General features: G+C 46.0%; 3 protein-coding genes across 3 annotated transcripts in view; 2 read left to right on the top strand and 1 right to left on the bottom strand.

Moving 5' to 3' along the window:
* Positions 1-19,835, top strand: part of LOC119951774 (zinc finger protein 229-like) — a 711,453-nt gene that overhangs the window by 41,313 nt on the left and 650,305 nt on the right. The window lies entirely within an intron of this gene.
* Positions 1-19,835, top strand: part of LOC119951768 (zinc finger protein 721-like) — a 290,874-nt gene that overhangs the window by 252,967 nt on the left and 18,072 nt on the right. The gene's annotated exons all lie outside the window — the stretch shown is intronic.
* On the bottom strand, positions 11,541-19,601 carry LOC119951812 (oocyte zinc finger protein XlCOF6-like). The gene is made up of 2 exons (XM_038775175.1): positions 19,121-19,601; positions 11,541-13,922 (listed from the first exon to the last, which is right to left on the bottom strand). Exon 2 carries the CDS (start codon positions 13,563-13,565, stop codon positions 12,636-12,638), a length of 930 nt encoding a protein of 309 aa, XP_038631103.1. The 5' UTR covers positions 13,566-13,922; positions 19,121-19,601; the 3' UTR covers positions 11,541-12,635.

Raw genomic sequence — 19,835 nt, 5'->3', positions numbered from 1 at the left:
TAAGTGGGGTTAAGGGGTAATGAGGATAGGTTTGGAGAGTGGGCTAAGGTAGGGTGCTCATTCAGTGGATCGGTGCAGACTCAATGGAATGAATTGCCTCCTTCTGCACTGCAGGAATTCTATGATCCTATGAATACATTGGAACTGTTTCATACGATCCCTTTATCTTATTCAAACAATCCCTTATTCACTGGATAAAAGAAAATTACTGCGGATGCTGGAATCTGAAATGAAAAGGAAAATGCTGGAAAATCTCAGCAAGTCTGGCAGCATCTGTAGGGAGAGAAAAGAGCTAACGTTTTGAGTCTGATGATTCTTTGTCAAAGCTAACAGACAAAGTGGGAAATATTTATACTGTGGAGTGAAAATTAAAGATGAGTCAGAGCCACAGAAACCTAGGGAAACCGGGTGCTAATGGCCACAGATACCAAGGGGAATCCCTTATTCATACAATTTCAAATGTTGCGGCTAATCAGAGCTTGAAGGTCTCTCTTGCCAGTACATTTATCTTCATTGCATTCTTTATGCACACAGCAATTAAGCTTTTACATTTTTACAGCAAATAAACTCAGTCTTTCACTATAACTACTAATTCATTATTGATTCATAATGAATAATGATTCATAACTCAATTAGCTCATTACTTATTCAGTCATTTGTTACTGACTGGTAGCTGATCAATATTGTTGATTAACACAAGATACATTGGTGCAAAGAGCTTGTTTTGTAGAAGGCTATTCCTTTCTTTCTTATCAACCTTGATTGGATTGAACAATGGGACTTAGACTTGAGCCAGACTTTAACAACATATTATGTCCTGTAGGTTTACAAAATTCTGGAACAATGTTAGTTTAAACAATTTCCATGAGTTCAATCGTTTATGGAAATATTTTGGTTGAAACACTATTCATTTAAAAAATAATGGTCGTCACATGCTGGAGTTTAACATGGCTTCCTTGACCTTGTTACACATAACAATGATGCAAACAGACAATAATATAATAATGATAATCACTTATTCTCACAAGTAGGCTTCAATGAAGTTACTGTGAAAAGCCCCTAGTCACCACATTCCAGTGCCTGTTGAGGGAGGCTGGTACGGGAATTGAACCCGCGCTGCTGGCACTGTTCTGCATTACAATCCAGTTGTTTAGCCCACTGTGCTAAACCAGACCCGATACTGATTGATTTGAACTAAATATCATTTTTTAAATATGTTCATGGGTTGTGGGCATTGCAGGTTGTGCCAGCATTTATTGCCAATCCCTAATTGCTCTTGAAGGGGCAGTTAAGAATCATCCACATTGTTATGGGTCTGAAGTCACATGTGGGCCAGACCAGGTGAGGATAACAGATGTTATTATAAAATTATGAAAGCTAATAGAATAGAATGTAACTTTTTATTGTTTTAAATTGTTTTTAAAAAGTCATCATTGTGATTACAGAATAGAAATTCAAAACTGACAATCCTAATTGTCACAGAAAAGAATTCTTCCTCTCAAACTATAAATGTCTGAACCTCATACATACTCTCCTCACTATTGATTTTAACACTAATTTATCCTTCTGTCCTCCTGCTTTTCCCCAAGTCTCCTCCCGTGAAGATGCTATCTCGGGTTCAGTTTCATTCTCACCTATTGCTCTCCCCAGGTGCTAAGGGCGAACGTCACAATCAATTCCCGTGATTACCAACATGTGCTTTGTGTCAGGGTGAGGTCACTGCCCCTCCTCCACTTTTCATCCCAGTCCTTGGAGTTTGGACAGTGTCGGCCGCAGCTCCCACAATCCCCCGCGCTGGGGAAACCGCTCTATCCGCCGCACGGGCGGGTGATGAGGTACTGCGCATGTCCAAGGGTGAGAGGAAGCTGCGCATGTGTGGAGGAAAGCCCAACCCCTGACCTTCCTGCTGAGGTGTTGACCAATGGGAAAGTGGGACGACCGGAAGGACTGTGGTCCTCCAGCCAATCAGAAAGCAGACGTTGTGTTAATGAACATTGACCATGACACAGACTGAAATTTCTTCCTGTCTTCAACATCTGTGAGTAAAACACTTTATTTTCACCCCCTTTCCATTTCTTTTCTCATTCTGACCTTCAATTGGTCACTTGCAGCAACTGAAGGGAAAGGAAGTGAATCCAGGGAGGGTGCAGACTCTGCAAAGCTTGGCCCAGGTCTCTCTCTCTTAAAGACATTGACATCCTTTGCTCCCTCAGTTTGACACATTTATTTGTCTGGCTAAAAGGGTGGTCTTTTTCCTAATGTTCACAATTAAAAGGGTTGGTTTCCCCAGAGTTCTCCCTGTGTCCACGTGGGTTTTCTCCAGGTGCTCCGGTTTCCTCCCACAAGTCCCGAAAGATGTACTGTCTGGTAATTTTCTGAATTTTCCCTCTGTGCACCTGAACAGCACGGTAGCATAGTGGTTGGCACAATTGCTTCACAGCTCCGGGTTCCCAGGTTCGATTCCCGGTTTGGGTCACTGTCTGTGCGGACCGGTCTGCACATTCTCCCCGTGTGTGCATGGGTTTCCCCGGGTGCCTCCCACAGTCCAAAGATGTGCAGGTTAGGTGGATTGGCAATGCTAAATTGCTCTTAGTGTCCAAAATTGCCTTTAGTGTTGGGTGGGGTTACTGGGTTATGGGGATAGGGTGGAGGTGTGGCCTTCGGTGCTCTTTCCAAGAGCCGGTGCAGACTCGATGGGCTGAATGGCCTCCTGCACTGTAAATTCTATAACAGGCGCCGGAATGTGGCGACTCGGGGCTTTTCACAATAATTTCATTGCGGTGTTAATGTAAGCCTACTTGTGACAATAAAGATTATTATTATTAGGTTGGCTAAAATTTAAAGGGACAGTAAATAAGTGACAGACGGAGATATGTCTAGTGATTTTACATGGTACAGATTAGATATTATCATGAAAACAAATTACTCTGGATGCTGGAATCTTAAACAAAAACAGAAAATACTGGACAATCTCAGAAGGTCTGACAGCATCTGTGGAGAGAAAAGTCTGTGGGCAGCACGGTAGCATTGTGGATAGCACAATTGCTTCATAGCTCCAGGGTCCCAGGTGCGATTCCGGCTTGGGTCACTGTCTGTGCGGAGTCTGCACGTTCTCTCCGTGTGTGCATGGGTTTCCTCCGGGTGCTCCAGTTTCCTCCCACAGTCCAAAGATATGCAGGTTAGGTGGATTTGTAATGCTAAATTGCCCTTAGTGTCCAAAATGGCCCTTAGTGTTGGGTGGGGTTACTGGGTTATGGGGACAGAGTGGAGGTGTTGACCTTGGGTAGGGTACTCTTTCCAAGAGCCAGTGCAGACTCGATCGGCTGAATGGCCTCCTGCACTGTAAATTCTGTGATAATCTATGAAAAGGTAACTAATGTTTTGAGTCTGGATGACTCTTTGTGACAATTAGAGAGAACTGGAAATGGGGTCAGATTTGTACTGTAGTGGGGGAGGGATGGAATGGAGCGGTGGGGCTGGATAGGGGCCAGCAATAGGTGGAGGTATGGACAAAGATGTCGAGAACAGAAGATACATCCCCTGCAGTTTCCTTCCCCATCCGATGAAACCTCAGTCTTGCCTAATCCCATTATAATTTTCTTTCCCCCAGCTATAACTCTTGCCCTGCCGTTATATACCTATCCCTTTCCATCGCTATAGTAAATGTAACCGAATTGTGGTAACTATCACTAAAGTGCTCACCTACCTCCAAATCTAACACCTGAGTTTCCTGCCATGGTACCAATAAAGCACGGCAGCTTCTGCCTTCAGGTGGAGACAACCCGACTTGAACAAAACTGATCCCAGAAGTACCATACACTCTGAAACATTGTTCAAAACATCGACAAACTTATTTAACTTCCAAAATTTTCCTTCTACTTCTGCCACCTTCTGAGGAGGTTACAGAAACACTGCCCCCAGAGGTGAACCCTGGCAAAAATGCAGCTTTTTAAAATCTATTGACTTAGATTCACAAGAAAGTCACTAAAGAGGCTGCTTAGCACAGGGCTAAATCGCTGGCTTTGAAGGCATGCCAGCAGCGCGGGTTCAATTCCCGTAACAGCCTCCCCGAACAGAATGTGGCGACTAGGGGCTTTTCACAGTAACTTCATTTGAAGCCTACTTGTGACAATAAGCAATTTTCATTATTTCATTTCAAATTGACGCGAAAAATTAAAATGACCTTTCCTACTGTGGGAAACCCCAATATTTTATTCAATTTGTAAGACTGCAAGGAAAGGATACTTCGCTCCAGGAGTGATTTCACACACATGTAGCGATATGGTATATTAATACAAACTTTATTACTAACACACTATTACTAATTTTTGCATCACAAAGACAATAGCTGACAATTACCCATTAAACAATGCTTAACAAAACAATGAAAGAATAACCCTTAACTGCTATCTTTATCTGCACTCAAACAAACCCATCTCTGGTCAAAATCCACCTTTAAATACAGTTAGCAGACCCAAGCATACTTGCTTAATATTGGATAGAGATCTTTTGAAGAAACCGGAGTCCTGTCAGAATAATGCACAATTGCTGGCTGAATTCTTCAGAAAATGTTTCTCAGCTCACTTTCCAGCCAAAAAACTAAAACACTGCTGGCCTGCTAGATACCTAATACCCTCACACCTTCCATTAGTTACATCACCCTTATGCCACTTGGATTTCAAGATCTGATTATTCAAGTTTAAACACAATTTATCCAATTATTTATTCACTAGAGAACCTTCTTTATATAAAAAAGTACATTACCCAAGATTTTACGATGCCTTAATTGCACCTCTGTCTTAAAAATGCCGAGCTGCTTAACAAACCAGGATTTTTATAAACATGACTACAGCAGTCACACAGTAACCCAGGCTTTTAACCCCTAGTGCACCAAATATATATAACACAATATATCTGAAATTCCTACATTGATCACACAATTTGGAGCTTTACTGTGCAGATCCATCGAGGCAATAATGCTAAATGACCCCTTATTTGGGATCTCTGAAGTCATGCCAAACTCTCTGCAACTGCCCAACTCTTTCTGGTTAGCTTCCCATTTAGCTTTGTGCCTTAATTTGTCAGCAGCAACAAAACCCTCTCGGTCACGGGGACTTCAACATTGCCCCCAAACACATCCTTGGTGTAAAACCGACAATTCTCTGTCTGGAATGTTCCAGTCATTGAAATTACTTTGAATGGATGCCAAAAAAACAAACCAGAAACAGATCCCTGAGGTTCTGAGGAGGCCCCAGTGGTCAGTCAGACTGAACTAAACACACGGGTGGTATAAAACAAACAATACTCACCCCGGTATCTGCTGTCCACGGGGACTTTCCTTTAATCCAGAGCCACGTCAGTGGATCTGTTCCTGAAGCCAGGTTGTTGTGGGACAAATGCCACTCGGGAGTCCAGAGTTGGTTAAAGTTTGGGAATCTTGGGCAGCACGGTGGCAGCAGTGATTAGCACTGCTGCCTCACGGTGTCGAGGTCCAGGTTCGATTCTGGCTCTGGGTCACGTCTGTGGAGTTTGCATTCTCCCGTGTCTGCGTGGGTTTCTCCCCCACAACCCATGACTGTGCAGGCCAGGTGGATTCGCCACATTAAATTGCCCCTTAATTGGAAAAATGAATGGGTACTCTAAATTTATTTTAGAAAAGTTTGAGAGTCTCTATTACAAGCATGCAGGGGAATGCTTCAGTGAACCAAAATATCTGAAGGAGCAGTTACAATAAACACACGTTATACACAGTACCAAGGCAGCTGTTTTGGTCTGCACGTTAGTGGGAAAGTACAGGACTTACGGAAAACAAAATATAACTCGATAACAGCTCAGGCTTATCGGCTATAATGACTTCATCGCTCACAAGACACATCGAGGAAATCAAAAGCCAGACCAGTAATCCAGAGACCCAGGGTAATGCAGTGGGGATCCAGGTTCAGCAGATGGTGAAATTTGAAGTCACAAAAAATCTGGAATTTAAGTTGATGACCATGAAAGCATTGCTGATTGTAGTCAAAACCCATCTGGTTCACTGATGTCCTTTACAGAAGGAAATCTGCCATGCTGACCTGGTCTGGCCTACTTGAGACTTCAGACCCTCAGCAATGTGGTTGACTCTTAGCTGCAGCCATTCAGTTCAAGGGCAATTAGGGATGGACAACAAATGTGGCCCAGCCAGTGATGCCCCACATCCGATGACTGGAATAAACAAATAGAAGACGTACAGGTCAATGGTTCTGGTGGAAAATACAGTGAGATCGAGTCTATGAATATAACTCACTTCCCTTATCTGGATGGAGCAAGGAAGTATGTGGGGGTGAGCCCCATACTTCATGGTCAGGGATGTGGCCAATTCCTGCCAATGATGCAGACAGTGCGCCCTGGTGGAACCAGGCCACCCTGCACGATCAAAATGGACAGTCAGCCCGTCCCAAGCGACTCTTGGAAAACCTGCAACTAGATTTTCCTGGATCCTTGCCTCGAGTACAGGGTAAAACAGTCTGCTGGTTATACATCAATTCATCCGGTGGGTGGAAGCATTCCTGTGTAAGGACGTCACCGCTGGCACCATGGCTTTGATATTGGCTAATGAAATAATACCAAGGTGGGGGGTGCCCCTCCAACTGGATTCTGACCAAGGGACCCATCAGTAAAGTTTTGGAAATGCAGCAGAGATTCCACATCCTAGACTATCCTCAGAATTCGGGAATGGTAGAGCGGATGAACAGAACCTTAAAAAACAGCCCAGCCAAAGCCATGCTGAAGGAAGGGAACAATTGGGTACGGGCCTTGCCCGCAATATTGTTGTGTCAAAGAGCCACCCCCGCCCGGGGAACAGGATTAACCCCTTTTGAGTTAATGACAGGAAGAGCAATGCGCCTCCCGGAGGAGGTGATAACCAGAGGGGTGGAACTCGAGATAAACACAGGAACTGTACTCCAATGTATGAAAGATCTGGTAGACTGCCTGCTTGTCCTGAAAGGTCAGATACTCACACAGCAACAGCATAGAGACTGGACCAAACTGACTGGAGAGGATACCCCCAAACTACCCATGCCAGGGGACAGGGTAATGGTCAAACACATGACAGGTAAAAAGGGACGAGGGGTTTGATGGGAGGGACCCTATGAAGTAATAGTCACTGGGCAAACGTGTCCTAATAGACGAAAAACCCACTGGACACAGTTAAAATCATACCCCAATGAGTAGTCCCATAATCACAAACATTGAGAGACCCCTCCAATGGGTCAGCAAACCCATGGAACTGGGGGGAGCCGTGGCATTTGCAGCAGCCGCATTTGTGAAAGGAATCATCTGGATTTGTAAGTGGGTCACGAGTGTAGCCCAGGTTATGGGACAACGGAACCAAAAGGACAAAGAAGAGGAGGGATTGGAAATGATACAAATGATATAATACTAACTGAGATCCGGAAGGCGACTATTTCTACCTCCAGAATTCTATTGCCAGCGCGCTTTGGGACCCCATCCCATCTCTGGTTTCAACCATTGACATTGATCTCGCAATAGACACAGAAGGAGCCGGACATCACTGACACGAAAACCAATGATCACATGTATACTAATGTCACGTGGGTGTGTCGGGCCACTGTAAATGCAATAAGAGACATAATGGGAATGAGCGGTATAGGTTTTTATTATGACGAGACCCAGGATGTATGTACCAATGGGACTTTATACATCCTGAGGGGCAGCTTATACCAATTACCTGCAGTTCTGAAATACCTCGGCCCTATATCAGTCGGGAACCCAGGATCAAGGGAATTACAGCTAATAGGGAAAGCTGGGACACAGGACCCTTACCCCCAGGCAAGATGACAGCGTATTTTAAAATGATGGAGCAGAAAACACAGTGCCCTCAACAACCCCAATCGCTCTATTGTGAAATATAATGTTAGAGGGGACTGTATAGAAATGTATTGTATAGAACACTGCCAGGCACCGAAATGTACTGAGAATCAAGAGGTGATACATGTGAGAGATTGACTGCTTAGTACCAGGGAAGAGATTCAGGAAGCCAGTCAGCACAGAAGCCCAAAGATTGAGTGGGATATTGTAGGAAGCAAGGACCCCACCAGATAAGGGTTGGAACCAGGTCAAAACTTACCACCAGCACTGTGACACCGGCAAACCCCGGCTTGGATACAACCACGGGTCCAGGGGCACCCCCAGGCCCGAATGTGATGAGCAAATCACTAGCCGCACTATGGGACACGGGTTAGTCCTGACCCCCGCTGACGAATCAGTGACAATAGTCCTGGGATATGAATATGTAAAAGTTATGATTAATCTCATCAGTCGGCACAACTATGGCCAGGAGTTATTGGTGAGCCTGGAGCAGGAAATTCTGGGGGGAGTGGACTGAAAATGCGTAAGTTACAACAGACGGGCTTTGTGGAACTAGTGGTTTGAGGATATGGGCAGGAGTTTCCACTGTTAACTCCCTTGATATTGCAGAAATAAGAGAAGAGATTGAGGTTATGAAAGGGCAAATGAGAGCTGCAGTAAAGGACATAAACTAGGATGCTGGAATGGCTACAGACCTCAGCTAGTGAGTCAATCAGCTCGTGTGGAAGGAACTTAAACAGTTGCAGCCATATCAAACAATGATTAACAAGTTAATTGATAGACAAGGTGAGATTTCACAGAAAATACACAGGGTGCAGGCGTGTAACATGTATGTAACACACATGTTGCAGAACCTCCAGGCTAACTGACTCCAGCTTGATGCACACTAAGTATCTGATTGGGTGAGCAATGCTCAATTGAAAACATGGATAAAAACGGCCCACCAAGCTGCTGAACTCCTCGGGGAACTGACATTGGCCAGTCGTGTTCCCTTTCAGAATGATAACCTCAAACTCCCAGTGGGAATGTTGTTGCATATTCCCCGGGCAGGGGAGAATGACATCAGCTTCTCCAGGTGAACTATTTGGGATGCTGTGGGAACGGGGTGTTAAACTAAAGGATGCCCCTGAAAATGCAATCCAAAAGAGAGATAGAATATACTCCGTCAACCTCAGGAAATGCAAAGGAGGGGGAACAAACTGGTTGTGTCCAGAGAAGACTATTAGAGCAGAAGATTACTGCGGGTGCATTACATATGAGAACTGCACGATAAGTGGTCGAATTGAACAACCAGACTGTGTTTCCTTTTAAAGATAATTTATTGAAGGTATATCCAGAAAATACAAACAATAAAAAACAGGAACAGCCCAAAACACAAAACAACATTGAACACTGCACAACATATTAACAATGCATTTTACACTACAGCAATATAACACAGCAGGAACCCCCATATATACATCAGCCACACTCACAAAGAATTTTATAAAAATAAAATAGAGTAATCCCCTGCCCCTTAACAACCAATAGTTATACCCTCCCCTAGTTTAGGTAGGTATGGCGCTGGTTTAGCACAGAGCTAAATCGCTGGCTTTTAAAGCAGACCAAGGCAGGCCAGCAGCACGGTTCGATTCCCGTACCAGCCTCCCCGAACAGGTGCCGGAATGTGACGACGAGGGACTTTTCACAGTAACTTCATTTGAAGCCTATTTGTGACAATAAGCGATTTTCATTTCATTTCATTTTTCATTCCCCCCCCCCCGGCTGACATTCTAATACTTCTTGAAAAAGTCGATGAACAGCTTCCACCTCAGGAAGAACCCCTCATCTCTCCCTCTAATGGTGAACTTAATTCCCTCCAAATGAAGAAACTCAGCAAGGTCTCACATCCATGACCCGATACTTGGTGGATCTGAGGACGGCCAGTTTAGCAAAATTCTCCTCCGGGCTAACAGGGAGATGAAAGCAACAACATCGGCCTCCTTCCCCACCAAAACACCCGGATCCTCAGAGACTCCAAAAATAGCTCCCCATGGAGAAGGCGTGACCACCATTCCACCAGTTTTTCTTAAATGATTTAATTGGTGATGGAAATGTCGGTCTGTGGGGTTAAGTGCTGTACTTGTGAGATGTGGAAGATCAGTGACGTTTGCAGCGTCTCGGACGACTACACCTGCAGGGAGTGCACCCAATTGTAACCCCTCACATGGATAGGTTGGAACAGCAGTTGAATGCACTTAGGAGCATGAAGGTGGTGGAAAGCATCATAGACAGGATTTTTAGTGATGTGGTGACACCCAAGGTGCAGACAGATAGATAGGTGACCGCTAGAAGGGGCAGGCAGTCAGTGCAGGAAACCCCTGTGGTCATCTCCCTCTCGAACAAGTATACAGCTTTGGATACTGTTGGGGGGGAATGGCCTATCAGGGGATAACAAGAGCAGCAGCCAGAGCAGTGGCACCACGGCTGGCTCTGTTGTTAAGCAGGATGGGACAAAGAGCATTAGAGCAATAGTTATAGGGGTAAATAGGTACTTCTTTGGACGTGAAAGAGACTCCAGGATGGGATGTTGCCTCCCTGGTGCCAGGGTCCAGGATGTCCCTGAACGGGCAGAAAGCATTCTGAAGGGAGACGGTGAACAGCCAGAGGTTGGATCAAGATAAGTGTAGTCCTCAGGGAACAGCTGAGGGCGATAATCAGCAAGATGCACCGGTACCAGGAAAGAATCCTGCGCTGGGACAGGAGTCCACAAACTGCAGCTGGGAAGGTCACTGGATTCGGATTGATCAGGACATTGGCGCTGACCTGGCCAAGCCTCAGGCTGAATTTAACATAGTGAAGGCCATGCTGTACAAAAATGACGTGAGGTTTGGGATGCTGCACCCAGCCAAGCTCTGGGTCACGTATCAAGGCAGGGAGCACTTCTTCACGGTCCCTGCAGACACGGACAACTTTGTCGTGGAGGACGGACTGGATAAGCGACAGCAGGGACAGCCCAAAGGAAAAGGCTCTTAATGCTTAGTGTTTATTTTTTACATTCTGTACAGCCAACTGTGAACCATCACCACATCGATCACGTTGTGCGGGAGCGAACTGCCTCGTTCTGGGGACCAAGGAGAAAGTGAGGGAGGTATGAACGGGGGCAGCAGAGCGTAGAAGCTGTGGGGAATGGTGGACAGGGAGCCCAGGGATTGGGTGACGGGAGGATGCATAACTCACCACGGGAGGGGGGGCCACCACACTAAAGAGGCAGCTAGCACCGGGAAGCGTGCAGAGAAGCATCTGGGGTGCATCTCGTGCAAGGGGGAAGGGCCTGGCAAGGGGAGGGGGCAGACATTGTGAATTGGAGGACAACTGGACAACTGCTAAGGGAGGCCAACACCCAACTGGATGAGAAAAGGGAGAAGTGGGAGGACGACGTAGCATTTGAAATACAGTGGGGACTCTGGAGCGAAGCACTGCACAGGGTCAACCCCACCTCCACATGCGCAAGACTAAGCCAAGTGCAGCTAAAGGTTTTACACAGAGCCCACTTAACCAGAACCCAAATGAGCAGCTTCTTCCCGGAGGTGGAGGATAGATGTGAACGGTGCCAAAGAGGCCCGGCCAACCACGCCCACATGTTCTGGTCTTGTGGAGTACTGGACAGCCCTCTTCGAGGCCATGTCCAAAGTGGTGGGGATGAAGGTGGAGCCATGCCCGAAAGTGGCAGTCTTCGGGGGTATCAGACCAGCCAGATCTATTCAAGGGGAGGAGGGCCGACGACCTGGCCTTTGCCTCTCTAATCGCTCGCTGGAGAATCCTACTTGGCTGGCAGTCAGCAGCACCACCCAGAGCTGCAGACTGGCTGTCCAACCTCTCGGAATTTCTCCAAATGGAAAAAAATTAAGTTTGCCATCCGAGGGTCGGAAGAGGGCTTCCACAAAACGTGGGAGCTGTTCACTCGGATGTTCCAAGACCTGTTTGTAGCCAACAGCTGAGAAGACAAAGATTAGGAGAGGGTAGCCATGACACAGTACTGAAGAGGGGGTGGGACAGGGAAATGAGAGGGGGGCAGGGAGACATGGAGCCCAACCACGCCCAACAAAAGAAGAATGAGAAACGGGGAGGCGGGGATGGACGACGACAGCCGGAACAAAAATAAACAGTGGGGAACGGAAAACAGGAAAACATAACCGCCACTGTGAATAATGCGACAGAAAGAGCAACCGTGTATGTATGTACACACTGATCCTTCTTCTGTATACCACAAAAAAATCAATAGAGAGAGCGCCTGGTAAATATGTAATAATTCCTTAAATATTAGCTATTCCCTGTCTCCCATTCCACCTTGGACAAGTTGCCCCTCATACCCTGTTGGGTTCTGCAAGAAACACCCAGATAAATTACGGCCCATCTTCATGGCAATGTGGCATGATTTTAGGGTATCCAAACAGAAATGAAAACTGAATACCTTCTCACTTCGAAACACCCCTTCACTCTATGATCCTTGTGAAATTTGAAACCAGGTATTCGCAACAAGGCTCAAAGAGCGTCAGCCGACAAGAGGCAAAGTCGTGAGACCGGCCAGTCCAGCAGAGGAATCTCTCCAACCATCCCCACTGACCAACTGTCAGAATGAACACAATGCTGTTCTGGGTGTAATTGAGAGTAGCAACAATAACAGCAAAATCCAACCCCTGTAATCAATTGTGAACTTGTTGCTGTCTCAGCAGGTACGATGAATCACAAAATCCCTTCCCACATTGAGAGGAGGTGAATGGCCTCTACCCAGTGTGAACTCGCTGGTGTCTCTGCAGGTTGGATGACTGAATGAATCTCTTTCCACATGGAGAGCAGGTGAACGGCCTCTCCCCAGTGTGAACCCGCTGGTGTGTCCGCAGGGTGGATGAATCACTAAATCCCTTCTCGCACTGGGAGCAGGTGAACGGCTTCTCCCCAGTGTGAATGCGCTGGTGTGTCTTCAGGTTAGATAACCGAGTGAATCCCTTCTCACACACAGAGCAGGTGAACGGCCTCTCCCCAGTGTGATCTCGCTGGTGAGTCTTCAGACTAGATAAATGAGCGAATCGCGTCCCACATTGAGAGCAGGAGAACGGCTTCTCCCCAGTGTGAACTCGCTGGTGTGTCTGCAGGTGGGATAACTGAGCGAATCCTTTCCCACACTGAGAGCAGGTGAATGGCCTCTCCCCAGTGTGACCTCGCTGATGTGACTTCAAGCTGGATAACTGTCTAAAACTCTTCCCACACTGTAAGCAGATGAATAGCTTCTCCCCAGTGTGAATTCGCTGGTGTGACATGAGGCTGGAGATTTGAGTAAATCCCTTCCTACACTGGGAGCAGGTGAATGGCTTCTCCCCAGTGTGAACTCGCTGATGTATCCGCAGGGCATATAACCGACTGAATCCCTTCTCACACTGGGAGCAGGTGAACGGCCTCTCCCCAGTGTGAACTCGCTGATGTATCCGCAGGTCAGATAACCGACTGAATCCCTTCCCACACACAGGGCAGGTGAATGGCCTCTCCCCAGTGTGAGTTTGCTGGTGTTTCCTCAGGTCAGATAACCGACTGAATCCCTTCCCACACACAGAGCAGGTGAACGGCCTCTCCCCAGTGTGACTGCGTCGATGAGCTTCCAGCAGAGATGGGACTCTGAATCCCTTCCCACAGTCCCCACATTTCCACGGTTTCTCCATGTTTTGGGTCTCCTCGTGTCTCTCCAGGTTTGACGATCAGTTGAAGCCTCGTCCACACACAGAACACATGTACTGTCCCTACCCGCCGTGAATGGTGCGATGTTTTTCAGGCTGTGTAACTGGTTAAAGCTCTTTCCACAGTCAGTGCTCTGGAACACTCTCACTCGGGTGTGTGTGTCTCGGTGCTTTTCCAGTCACACTGATGTTTAAATGTTTTGAAGCCTCGAGATTGGGTAAACATGAATTATTCTGGAATCAAAGGCCGATGATATTCAGATCCCAATGAATCAAGTGGCTCTGTCACATCAAGACGTAACGTTTGAGATTTCTGTCTGTAATTCCTCCTCTTGTAATATCCTGCAGAAGGAGTTTACAAAGTCAACTCAGTATTGGATAGAAATTCAGAACAAATAATTCTAGTTTCTGTATAACATTCTTTCCTCTCTGATTCCCCAATACCTCGTCTCCAATATCTATTCCCCAAACCTAGTCTCCAGGGAGGGATGGAGTATTGGAGCAGTAAGTTTAACAACCTTACCTCAGGATTCACGGCCTAGTCTCCAAGGGCGGGACTCGGAGGGGCGGAGTATCTGAGCTAAGAGTATCAGGTGATGCTGCAGCCAGACAGGATGCTTTCTATGGTGCACCTATGGTCAGAGTCAATGTGGATTTGCCAAATTTCTATTGTTTCCTGAGAAAGTGTCGGCACTGTTGTGCTTTCTTGGTCGTAGCGTCGACGTGGGTAGATCAGGACAGATTGTTGGTCATGTGCACACCTAGGAATTTGAAGCTGTAGCCAATGAATAGGAGTCTGATGTGGGATCCTTGTTGTTGAGATGCTCCAGGTGAGTGTAGTGCCAGGGGGATGGCGTCTGCTGTGGAGGATATAATGAGGGGAAGCATCCAGCGGAGACCATGGGCTGGATTCTCGGTCGGCGGGATTCTCCGCTTCGCAGGCAGCGCACTCACGCCCGCGGACTTCCCGACGGCATGGGGGTGCCCAGAATGGGAAACCCCATTGGCTGGCTGCCTGGACGGAGAATCCCGCCCCATATGGGTGGAACTGAGGAACAAAACAATCTCAAACTGTAATGGGTGTTGTGTATCGACACCCCTGGTGGCAGTTCTGAGGCGCTAGATTGTATAAAGGCAGAAATTCAGCAAGTGTGTAGCAAAGGCAGAGTAGTATTAATGGGGGATTATAACTGACACACAGATTGGGGGAGGCAGACAAGCACCTGTGTGAAAGATTTAGGTTATTCTGGGCCTGATAATACTTTATTAATAACCTATGCCCCAGGTTAACCACCAAAAGAGGGAATTCCGTTTCTTCTGCTCAGACTCGAAATGGATATCACGAAGGGAGAATGCTTTTCCGGGTCTCAGACAGTTCAACAGGATCTCAGTTACTTTTTAATGGGAAAAGTTCAGATGCGTCACTCAAACTAAATCGTTACCTCTGTCGTCGTGGGTCCTAGTCATTTAAGACTTCCTGAATGAGTGTCTAGCATTTTAAACTTTGAGAGTAAGTCTACACAGTATAATTTTTAATAAAAGCATTTTTATTGTAAATACTCTCAATTGATACATACAGAATTGCAGAGTTAAAAATATAAATTGATTAAGGTCTTTAGTTATCTGTTCACAATATAAAAATCTGTTAACAGTCCTTTGTTATCTGCTAACACACTAACTTCTCTTAAGAGAATGAGATATCTACACATGGAAAATCCTAAGTATCTCATATCATTTCTAATACATTTCTAATAGGTTTAACAGAAAGGACACTTACAAAACCATGATGGTCTTTGTTTGACGAGGCAAGCTTGAAGATCAGAGCTTTGACCCACACTCCCACAGGGAAGTGAGACGGTACCTTCTCTGCCAAAAATGCCCCTCTCCTTTTTGGACATAAATCTTCTAATCGTTCAAGGACTGTTTGTTATTTTATCACTTATTGCTGGTTAATTGCCTTAGCCAAATGGCTAATTTAATGTATTATCATCAATATAGTATAATGATGTTAGCGTTGGCGTGAATGTCAGGTGACTTAAGATATATTGGCAAAGAGGGACTCGTATAGAGATCTGTCTCTTTTCAGTGTTGCCATGTTTCTTAGATATATAGACTATCAAACAGACACATCTTTGAGGGTGTTATTCTAAGTGTCAAGAGTTATATAGTTGCAAGGATTTGTGTATTATTTATCTGAAGAGTTTCCTGTCCTCATGGTTTGAATAATTATAGGTGTAGGGGAGTGATCTAGAAAATTTATGGTGTGTCAATGCAAGGTTTTCCTTATCCTGTATTTGTTTGGAATGTATTAGTGATCCGTCAACTATGAGTTTCTCTCTTCAAATGGTGAACTCTGGGCGACCTTCGGCTGAAGTGGTTTTATTGCATTTTGAATTAAAATACTGGTCGGATTAATTTCTGTTGCCTTATTTCAAACCAAATTCTGCGGGTGAACGTGATATTCATCACACCTGTCAGAAAGGGAGTGAATTTCTGGGATGTGCCCAGGATAGTTTCCTGCAGCAATATGTTACAGATGTAACAAGGGGACAGGTAATATTAGATTTAGTTATGAGTAATGAACCCAAATTAATTAGTAGCCTAACTGTGCTCAAACATTTATCAAATAGTGATCACAACATGCTTGAATTCAGTGTAGTGTTTGAAAGTGAAAAGCACGTTACAGACAGTAGAATTTTAGACTTGGGTCAGGCTGACTTTAACGGGATGTGACAGGGACTGTCCACGGTAAACTGGGGAGATCTGATAATGGGACAAACAACTGAAGATCAGTGCAGAATATTTAAAGAAACATTTAACGAGATACAGAGCAAGTATATACCCCTGAGAGGAAAAGGTTCCACTTCACAAACAAAACAGCCACGGACAAATAAGAGGTTAGGGACAGCTTAAACTAAAAAGGGGCGCACAAAAAATACAAGACACAGGACAGATCTGGACGAATGGGATAGGTACAAGGATCAGCAAAAGGTCACAAGCAGCTTGTAAGAGCGACTAAAAGGGATTATGAAAGGAAACTTGCAAGGGACATCAATATCAATAAGAAGAAATGTTTAGTTATATAAAGGGAAAGTGGGTGGTGAAGAGCAATGTAGGCCCAGTAAAAGCTGAAAATGGAGATATTGTCAGTGATAATGGGGGAATGGCAGACATGTTGAACAATTACTTTGCCTCAGTATTTACAATTGAAAAGGAGGATAACTTGCCAGAAGTCCCGAAAAAAATCAATAGTCGATAGACGACAGGGACTTAATACAATTAACAAACTATACCATCACTAACTAGGAAATTAATGCAACTAAAGAGTGACAAATCCCCAGGACCTGGCGGTTTCCATCGAGATTGCTAAAGGAAGTAGGGGAGCAGATGCCCTAACGATAATCATCCAGAGTTTCCTAGATTCCGGAGTAGTCCCTCTGGATTGGGAAATTGCACTTTTTGAAGTGCAGTACACCAGCGAGTTCACACTGGGGAGAGGCCATTCACCTGCTCTGTGTGTGGGAAAGGGATTCACTTTTAAGAAGGGTGAAAAGGGGAAAAACAGGGAATTACAATCCAGTCAGCCAAACACGGCATGGTAGCACAATGGTTAGCACTGTTGCTACACAGCGCCAGGGTTCCAGGTCGATTCCCGGCTTGTGTCACTGTCTGTGTGGAGTCTGCACGTTCTCCCCGTGTCTGTGTGTTTTTATCCTGGTGCTCCCACAAGTCCCAAAAGACCGTGCTGTTAGGTAAATCGAACAGTCTGATTCTCTCTCAGTGTTAATGTAAGTCTACTTGTGACACTAATAAAGATTAGTATGAACATCTATGGTGGGGAAACTGCTGGAATGTATAATTAGGGATGGGGTAACTGAACACTTTGAAAAACTTTGTTTGATCAGGGACAGCCAGCCTGACTTATTTACTGATTTTTTTGAGGAGGTGACTAAGGTAGAGGACAGGGGAATGTCTATGGATATCATTTATATGGACCCCAGAAGGCATTTGATAAAGTCCCACACAAGAACTGATAGCTGAGGTGGAAGCCCTCGGAGTTGAGGGCAAATTATTGACACGGTTAGGAAATTGGATGAGTGGCAGGATAGTGTGGGGATATGGGTATTTAATAAGATATAATGAAGAATATAACACCGAGTTGTAGAGAAAACAAAACTTATTTTATTTAACATTAACTATATACACAGCTCCAGTTGCTGAGTTAGGAGAGATTACTACAAATTGACCTATTACACTTTTCAGGATTAAATTCAATTTGCCATTGTTCTGCCATCTAACCAGCCCGTCTATATCATCCTGTAATCTGAAGCGTTCCTCACCATTTCCCACACCACCAATTTTTGTGTCATCTGCGAATTTATCATATCTCCAACATTCACATCCAGATCATTGATGTACGCTCCGAACAACATGGAACCCAACACCGATCGCTTGCGGAACACCACTGGACACAAGCTTCCAGTCACAAAGACAATCTTTGACCATCACCCTCTGCCTGCTGCCAGGAAGCCAATTTGGTATCAATTTGCCCTGGATCCCATCTTGACCAGTCCCCATGTCAGACCTCATCACAAATCTTACTGAAGTCTATATGGGCTACATGTGGGCGGCATGGAGCACAGTGGGTAGCACGTGTTGCTCCACAGTTCCAGGTTCGATTCCGGGCGTTGGGTCACTGACTGTGTGGAGTCTGCACGTTCTCCCCATGTCTGCGTGGGTTTTCTTCCGGGTGCTCGGTGTTCCTCCCACAAGTCCCAAAAGATGTGCTTGTAGATGAATGGGACATTCTGAATTCTCCCCTCCTGTACCCAAACAGGCACCAAAAATATGGTGACTAGGGGACCTTTCACAGTAACTTCATTGCAGTGTTTTTTTGTTATAAATTTAGTATACCCAATTAATTTTTCCAATTAAGTGATAATTTAGCGTGGCCAATCCACCTACCCTACACATCTTTGGGTTGTGGGGTGAAGCCCATGCAACACGGGGCGAATGTGCAAACTCCACACGGACAGTGACCCAAGAGCCGGGATCGAACCTGGGACCTCAGCGTCATGAGTCTGCAGGGTCTAACCTAACCCACTTGTGCTACCGTGCCTGCCCTACAGTGTTAATGTAGCCTACTGTGACAAAAGATATCAACTGCACTAACTCCTCAACTACACACCTAGTCCACCTCCTCGGAAAATTCAAAATGAAATTGAATTCACAGAATCCTCCTGCACCGACGCTCCGATAGAGCATGCTAACCCAGGTTCATTCCGCCTCTCTATCCCCTTAACCAACCTACCTTTTGGACCTAAAGGGCAATTGTTCATGGCCAATCCACCTATCCTGCACATCTTTGGACTGCGGGAGGAAACTGGAGCACCCGGAGGAAATCCAGCACACACAGGGGTAGAATGAGCAAACTCCACACAGTGCAGACCATAGATCTCTTCCTTTCCAACCCCCACCCTCTTCCAACTAAGAATGAGACACATCAATTTAATGGGGAGAAAAGGAAGTGTTTTACTTACAGATGTTAGAGGAAGTTTTAGTTTGTGTGAAGCTGGAGGAGCAGCAGCTTTGCTGGGCTGACAGTGAAGGAAACTCCGTGCAGCCAGTGACGCAAACCTCAGACATTGATTGGCTGGAGGATCCGCGCCTGTCCGGTCTTCCACAGGTTCCTATTGGCCAATCTCCCTCACGGAGACAATGAGGGGGCGGGCCTCGGCCCACGTGCGGGTGGGCGGGTATTTGACGTTTCCGGGTACCAGTGCGCAGGCCCGGCGGGCCCTCACGGGGGCATGCCCCCACCCGTCGTTCCCGCGCTCCCTCCCTCTGCAGTCAAGGTTTCCAGGCAACCGGCTGACCCTTCCGGCCAAAGCGAGAAGCCGCTCGGTGATCTCCAGCTCCTACGAGCCCGGAACTGCGCATGTCCAAGGGAATCAGGGAACTGCGCATTGCAGAGGAGAGCCCACCCTCTGACCTTCCTGCTCAGGTGTTCGCCAATGAGAAACTGGGAGGACCGGAAGGACTTTTGTCCCTCAGCCAATCAGAGCGCAGACTATGTGTGACTTACAATTGAGCTTCACACACACTGAAACTTCCTCCTGTCTCCAACATCTGTGAGTTATTTTCTCCACTTTCCCTTTTATTTTCTCATTCTGACCTTCAGTTGGTCACTTGCAACAACTGAAGGGAAAGGAAGTGAATCCAGGGAGGGTGCAGACTCTGGAAAGCTTGGCCCAC

The sequence above is a fragment of the Scyliorhinus canicula genome, chromosome 17 (genome assembly GCF_902713615.1).
Source record: "Scyliorhinus canicula chromosome 17, sScyCan1.1, whole genome shotgun sequence".
NCBI lineage: Eukaryota > Metazoa > Chordata > Chondrichthyes > Carcharhiniformes > Scyliorhinidae > Scyliorhinus > Scyliorhinus canicula.
This window is presented reverse-complemented; position numbering and strand designations above follow the sequence as displayed.